Source organism: Brachyhypopomus gauderio, chromosome 3 (assembly GCF_052324685.1).
Source record: "Brachyhypopomus gauderio isolate BG-103 chromosome 3, BGAUD_0.2, whole genome shotgun sequence".
Lineage (NCBI taxonomy): Eukaryota > Metazoa > Chordata > Actinopteri > Gymnotiformes > Hypopomidae > Brachyhypopomus > Brachyhypopomus gauderio.
The window spans coordinates 36,998,050-37,005,524 of NC_135213.1; the positions used below are offsets into that span (position 1 = coordinate 36,998,050).

Consider the following 7,475-nt stretch of genomic DNA (forward strand, 5'->3'; position numbering starts at 1 on the left):
ACAGGTTGGATATTTTTATGCACATTTTGAGAATGTATGAATTTATTTATTTTAATGTGGTAATTTTGTAGATCTACAATAAAAAAACGTATAACTTTTCTACTGGCATTTTAAAATCTTGATTCTAGGGTTCGTCTGCACAGTTTCGTAGTTTTCTTGCACTCGACACAATAAAGGTAATTAATTAGACTAATCAGATCGTGCTCTCCACGAGAGGTGGGGCAGGGGCGGCACGGGGGCGGAACGGGGGCGGGATAAGGGCGTGGCCACGCCGCTGCCGTTCACTACCGTCATCAGTGTTTGTGTCGAGCAAACATGGCGGCATCCATGGAACTGCTTTGCTGGGGCGGCGATTGGGACTTGCCGTCTGTGCACACAGAGTCTCTGATTGTTCTGGTAACAGTAAATCTCTGAATATTGGTATCTTCATTTGCGCAGTAGTAGTGTTTCATTTACGAGAGCCGACAGCTAGTTCTCTCGCTGGATTGATCTAACAAAGCGGATAGCTAGCTAGACGAGCCATACAAACATCACCTAGAACCTCGGACATGCAGTAGTGTCGCTTTTTTATCTATCTAGTTAACTAACTCGGCGGTAAATCTAGCTTCCTACATAATTATACTAATTCTAACAAACTTTTGACCTGTTTGCTCTTTGTGAGAACGTGTATTGTAGTGTATTGAAGTCCCTGGTCACCATCCAGGTGGTGGTGTGGTCCCCTGTCTAGGGTGTAGGGCGTGAACGTGCCCTTAATGCCTTCATGAGCCCTTAATGCCTTCATGCCATGGATTTGGTACATAGGTTAGCGTAGCTGAACAGGTCGTGCTCTGTTCGTGTATGGATCTATCTGTGTAAATATTCTGTGCTTTGACTTTTAAAGTGGTGCATGGTGCCAGTTCCACGCACAATACATTTTGGATTCATCTGCGGCTTGAATGCTTCTTTGCAGGCATATGCAAAATTTGCTGGTGCCAAACTTACTGTGAAGCCCGTGGACTGGACGTGGAGGACTATCACTGGTAGCGCAGTATTACATACGTGCATTACACACGCGCATTACACATCAATAATCCACTCCCTCATCAGCACTGCATTCTGATGAGGGATGCTGAATTATTTACATTTAATGATGTATTCTCTGTGTTATTGAAAGTATGGATGGCATGTTGGACATTTTTGGAGAGAATTAATGAGCTACACAGAAGCGTGTAGAGCGTTAGAGGATGTAAGGATGGAGAGGTCTCCAGCTCTGTTCTCATTTGTTCCTTCAGCCACAATTCCACAGCTGAACCACGAGGGCTCTTCAGTGACCGAACCTACACAAATTCTGAACTTCCTTAGAAAAAATGTAAATATCAACTATTTATTTTTAATAATAATAATAATAATAGTAATAAATTAGGCAGGGTTTGGATTGGAATCTTTTTGGTTTATGACCTGTAGTGATGGGACAGTCTGGGACATGCTTAATGATTTTATCTGCGAAGTGAACAAGCAGCCATTCTTGTTCCCCAAACAGAGATTCAACGCGGACTACGAGCTGTCGGCCACGCAGGGCGCGGACACCCTGGCGTACGTCGCCCTTCTGGAGGAGAAGCTGCGGCCTGCTCTGGTTTGTGCAGCCATGGTTCGTTCTGCATGCTCCCCTCTGAGCCCTCGTGCTCCATGACCAATGAAAGGTGTGTGTGTGTGTGTGTGTGTGCTGCAGCTCCACACCTTCTGGGTGGATGCAGAGAACTATGCCGCCCTGACGAAGCCGTGGTTCTCCGCACGCTCTCCGTTCCCGCTCAGTCTCTTTGTGCCAGCGCGACAGGCCAGCGTTGCTCTCTCCAGGATCCTGCTGACCAAGGCAGAGGCTCCACTGCACTCCCTCACGGAGGTAGAAGGGAAGGTAATCATACGCGCATAAGGGCCACCGGTTTCTGTTCTCCTGCTTTGCTGACTTTTCACAATGATGTAAGATTGGAAATATCTTTATTCTATGAATGACAAATCCTATATGTAGCGTAACTTTACAGTCCCTTCAGTGTGTAGCGTGTGTGGATATTATTACATCTTTTCCTTTTCTTTATTTTTTTCTGTCTAAATTGTCGTTGTTGTCATGGTGACCGGTGTCGGCCAGAGGAGGATGGGTTCCCCCCCTGAGTCTTGGTTCCTTTCAATGTTTCTTCCTCATGCAGAAAAAACTAGGGAGTTTTTCCTTGCCACTGTCGCCCTTGGCTTGCTCACTGGGGGCTAGGACTCGGCACTTGTAAAGCTGCTTTGTGACAACAACTGTTGTAAAAAGCGCTATATAAATAAAATTTGGTTGATTGATTGATTGATAGCGTAACTTTAATGTAGTCCCTTCAGTGTGTAGCGTAACTTTAACGTAGTCCCTACAGTGTGTAGCGTAACTTTAACGTAGTCCCTTCAGTGTGTAGCGTAACTTTATTGTAGTCCCTTCAGTGTGTAGCGTAACTTTAACGTAGTCCCTTCAGTGTTGCGTAATTTTAACATAATCCCTTCAGTGTGTAGCGTAACTTTAACGTAGTCCCTTCAGTGTGTAGCGTGTGTGGACATTATTACATCTTTTCCTTTTCTTTATTTTTTTCTGTCTAAATTGTTGTTGTTGTCATGGTGACCGGTGTCGGCCAGAGGAGGATGGGTTCCCCCCCTGAGTCTTGGTTCCTTTCAAGGTTTCTTCCTCATGCCTTGCCACTGTCGCCCTTGGCTTGCTCACTGGGGGCTAGGACTCTGCACTTGTAAAGCTGCTTTGTGACAACAACTGCTGTAAAAAGCGCTATATAAATAAAATTTGGTTGATTGATTGATTGATAGCGTAACTTTAATGTAGTCCCTTCAGTGTGTGGCGTAACTTTAATGTAGTCCCTTCAGTGTGTGGCGTAACTTTAATGTAGTCCCTTCAGTGTGGGGCGTAACTTTAACGTAGTCCCTTCAGTGTGTGGCGTAACTTTAACGTAGTCCCTTCAGTGTGTGGCGTAACTTTAACGTAGTCCCTTCAGTGTGTGGCGTAACTTTAACGTAGTCCCTTCAGTGTGTAGCATAACTTTAACGTAGTCCCTTCAGTGTGTAGCGTGTGTGGACATTATTACATCTTTTCCTTTTCTTTATTTTTTTCTGTCTAAATTGTTGTTGTTGTCATGGTGACCGGTGTCGGCCAGAGGAGGATGGGTTCCCCCCCCCCCTGAGTCTTGGTTCCTTTCAAGGTTTCTTCCTCATGCCTTGCCACTGTCGCCCTTGGCTTGCTCACTGGGGGCTAGGACTCTGCACTTGTAAAGCTGCTTTGTGACAACAACTGCTGTAAAAAGCGCTATATAAATAAAATTTGGTTGATTGATTGATTGATAGCGTAACTTTAATGTAGTCCCTTCAGTGTGTGGCGTAACTTTAATGTAGTCCCTTCAGTGTGGGGCGTAACTTTAACGTAGTCCCTTCAGTGTGGGGCGTAACTTTAACGTAGTCCCTTCAGTGTGGGGCGTAACTTTAACGTAGTCCCTTCAGTGTGGGGCGTAACTTTAACGTAGTCCCTTCAGTGTGTGGCGTAACTTTAACGTAGTCCCTTCAGTGTGTGGCGTAACTTTAACGTAGTCCCTTCAGTGTGTGGCGTAACTTTAACGTAGTCCCTTCAGTGTGTGGCGTAACTTTAACGTAGTCCCTTCAGTGTGTGCATTGGCTGCATTGCAGGGTCCAAAGCCAGCTCAGTTCTAGACTAAATTCCCGCCATGTTCTCAAAGGGTTGATCGGTAGTGTGGTCAAAATCCCATCTTGATGCAAGCTCAAGGCTGAGTTTATTTTTGTATTTAATGTACTTTTATTGGCAGTAATGTAGTGACTCTCACAATTGTTTGCACAGATCTACAGTGAAGCCAAGGAGTGTCTGAACTTGCTGTCCCACAGGCTTGGCACCTCACTGTACTTTTTTGGAAATACGTGAGTTCATCTGTCATTTGTCACTTTCTTCTCTCCAGCAGCTCTGCTTGTGGACAGTTCTTTCCATTAAGACCAGGGCAGCAGTGAGCACAGAACCCACTTCCCAGTGACCTGGGCAAGACGCCATGAGAATATGATTTTTATTGCTGTAAAATTCTCGCTGCCTTATTCTTTTCCTGTAAATGTTTTTCCTTGTTTTTATAGTTCTCTTATAAAGTTTTATAAAGACTCTTATATAATGTCACATTTCAGTTCACAGTTCTGATTTATCTACGTTATGCTGGGACTACTGGTTTTTGAGTGGTACTGGTACACTGAAAAGTGTAAAGTGTAAGTTGTAAAATGACCCACTGCTCTGTCGTATTGCTGCTGTGTCTTGTGCCCTCTAGGCCGACCAGTTTGGATGCTTTTGTTTTTGGCTATTTGGCTCCACTCCATAAAGCCAGTCTGCCGAGCGGTCAGCTTCAGCTGCACCTGAAACAGCTGCATAACCTCTGCCACTTCTGCAACGCCATCCTCCACAACCACTTCACTGATCCTGGATCTGGTAAGGGGGAGCGAACTGCGCTCCGGTGGCCTCACGCCTCTTAAATGCTATTGGTCAGGAAGCTTTTGTACACGAGTATGGGTTTCATCGTTTACGCAGTTGCTCTCAATGATTTCTTTGCTTGGTGGGAGGTTTGTTTGTTTTTGTGATAAACAATTTTGATCCATGGTCATCTGTAATTTCATTCTCTTCTCTAACAAAGGCAGTTGAAAGATTCTCATCTGCTTTTCATAAATCTTGACCCATTCAGTTTATTTGAAGGCAAATAATTGTTGTCTGTGTCAGACGTCTTAAACGTAAGGTAGTCTAATCAAAGGCCATTTGTCTTGGACAAATTTGCATCCAGCTTTTCCAGCATTTTAAAAATTTATTTATTTATTTTACTTTTTCAGTTTCTTTTAACACTAAGAAATCATCCATGGCATATGCTAAAACATGGCACAAGTAATCTAATCAAACATTTTAAGCAACTCGGTGTGTCTCAGTATTGGAATTCTTTGTACTAACATTTCTTCCATGTGGCGGTAGCCACCTGTAGCTTGGTGGAATCAGCTCTTTTCTTCTCATTCTCCTCCACCCTGGTTATAGGCCCTCCTCCCGCTAGTCAAGACGCAATCGATGCAAACCTCCAGAAACTCACGCAGCTTGTTAACAAAGAGTCCAACCTTATTGAAAAGGTCCTGCTTAAATCTGCTCCTCTGTTTTCCTTGTGGTTATTAGCATCTTGGTGTTACCAAACGGCTACCTGTACATGATTTAAAAAATAATACACTCATAAATAAATATATGTACAAGCTGTCCTGTTATGTTCTTTGTGCTTTTTAGCACTGACCATGGCTCAGTGGTTGATGGCTTTGTGTGTTTTGCGTCACAGATGGACGATAACTTGCGAAGCAGCCCACAACACAGGCCAAGCAGAACCCACAGACCTGAACCCAAACCTTCATTCGAGACCGCCGGGAGGAACTCCACCCCTGCCTGATAGCAGCACTGCCCCCGCCTCAGTATTTATGCTCTTATTATGAAATGGGGTACTTGAACCAGTCTCTACAAAAAGGTCCTCACTACAGCAGCGGTGATGAATTTCTTCAGCTATATTGTGTTGTTTATATTTTTTGATGCAGCGTGAAATTTGAAGCACGGAAATGGTTTGGATTGTCAGAAACAGACATCACGTCTCATAAAGGGCTGAAGACGAGACGTAAGGGCATTCTGTCATTTTAATATTAAAGCGCTTAATTGCAAAAAAAAAAAGTGACAGAACTATGTAATTAAATGTAACAAGTTTGTTAAATGCAGCATATAAAATATTAAATATGGCATCAAAATAGAAATGTTTCAAGGGAGAAAAACAGTCTTGGCTTAAATTTAATATTTACATTTGAAGGTAAAATATTTGGCTTGTCATTATGCTCAGTTTTTGCTCGCTTTTGTTCATTTATATTTTGTCTATAATACTGGAGTATTTATATTTTGTCTATAATACTGTAGTATTCATTGCACATTGCAATTGCTAGTTTCTAATGAGACGTTACAGACGTTACCAACAAACTATTGATATGCCATTTGTCTGACTGATGTAGTGAGATTATATTTCATATTGGTAATAGACAAAGGTCAAATGTCCTACCATCGAAACGGCCACATCACTTTGTATCTATAAGGAGAAGCGTGTCCTTGTGAGTCTGTAAGAACAGAAACTCTGACCGCATTTGAGACAGTAAAGAACAGATTCCTTCTGAAATGGATCATGATAGCTATGAAGATCTATGAGAGGACAAACATTTCAGAGCTGTTTGTTCCACATACTGGCAGTTAGTGACATGCCTAAAATATCGGCCAGCGCAAGTATAACTAATGTTCAGTCACCTCAGCTGTGAAGGGTACCAGGCAGCCATACATCTTTATTTACACTTCAATAGATGTGGTTGGATCATTCCATTTCCTTTTATTGTCACATTTTGCAGTAAGATACTTTTATTTCTCAAATATTTATTTGTTTTGTATTTTTTTATGCTAATGTTGACTTTTGAGGCATACATTTGTGTCCCTATGCACGTTAATTGACGTTCTCCCAATTTGACGATGACTGTTATGGCTAGTATGAATTTAAGATACAATAGTTATTTTTTTCATCGATTTTACACATTATGAAACATCCATTACACTGACACCTAGTGGCCTGGATGCTTTAAAGATTATGTACTAAATTTAAACATGGCCACCTCTGAGGAACCCACTCAATGGACCATAAACTGGTTTGTTTGAGGACTATTTTCAGAAATACTGTTTTCAGAAATATTTTTGATGGCAAAATTTATGTAACTGATCATATTTTATGCAAAATCTAGCAACAACTGTGCAGTCTCTGGACCTTCCAATGCAAAAATTAGTATCTAAATTTCTCTATTTGAACAATTACTTTGCCCAGCCATACACATCCGTGTCAGTCCTGATACTTATTTTTGTATATTAATTTATTTGTGTCTGGTTACACATTTTTGTTTGTTTACAGGCAGCTCATACGTGTAATGATGAACATTATGTTATGAAATGTTAGCCTTATTTCATTACCTTTCCATGTATCTTGAGGTTATCAGTCATCAGTTATCAAAACATTAAAAAATCATGTGGTCAAAGGTATATATAATAAAGCAAGATTTTTAATCCTTGTCTTTGAAATGTAATCTCTTTTGACAGAGATCACGGGAATCTCCAAATATTTGGCCAAAAAATAAACTAAACAAGGAATTCTTTATGATTTACTTGATCTAGTTACAAATACTGCTGTATTTAGTAGCTGTCTGGTATCCGTTTGCTCCTCGTGACGTTTGACGTAGACAGTGTCCACGTGCACTTTGATCCCCCCAGATTCATCCCTTTTCATCCTGCACTAATGGAGCCTCACAGAGTCCATTAAAGGTAACACATGGAACCCATCATGGTCAGCACACCCCAAACACAACAGGGTGGAAACGGCTCTGATGGCAGAAAC

At 41.9% G+C, this 7,475-nt stretch overlaps 1 protein-coding gene across 2 annotated transcripts; it reads left to right on the top strand.

The window, feature by feature from the left end:
- The first annotated feature begins 279 nt into the window (after window positions 1-279).
- mtx3 (metaxin 3) lies at window positions 280-5,764 on the top strand. Of its 2 annotated transcripts, XM_076998026.1 has the most exons (9): window positions 280-396; window positions 950-1,019; window positions 1,272-1,348; window positions 1,520-1,612; window positions 1,709-1,891; window positions 3,857-3,933; window positions 4,323-4,480; window positions 5,069-5,157; window positions 5,355-5,764. In XM_076998026.1, exons 1-9 carry the CDS (start codon window positions 316-318, stop codon window positions 5,460-5,462), a joined length of 936 nt encoding a protein of 311 aa, XP_076854141.1. In that variant the 5' UTR covers window positions 280-315; the 3' UTR covers window positions 5,463-5,764. The 2 variants fall into 2 exon arrangements, with proteins under 2 accessions (XP_076854141.1, XP_076854142.1); XM_076998027.1 differs by lacking the exon at window positions 5,069-5,157.
- Window positions 5,765-7,475: the final 1,711 nt, after the last annotated feature.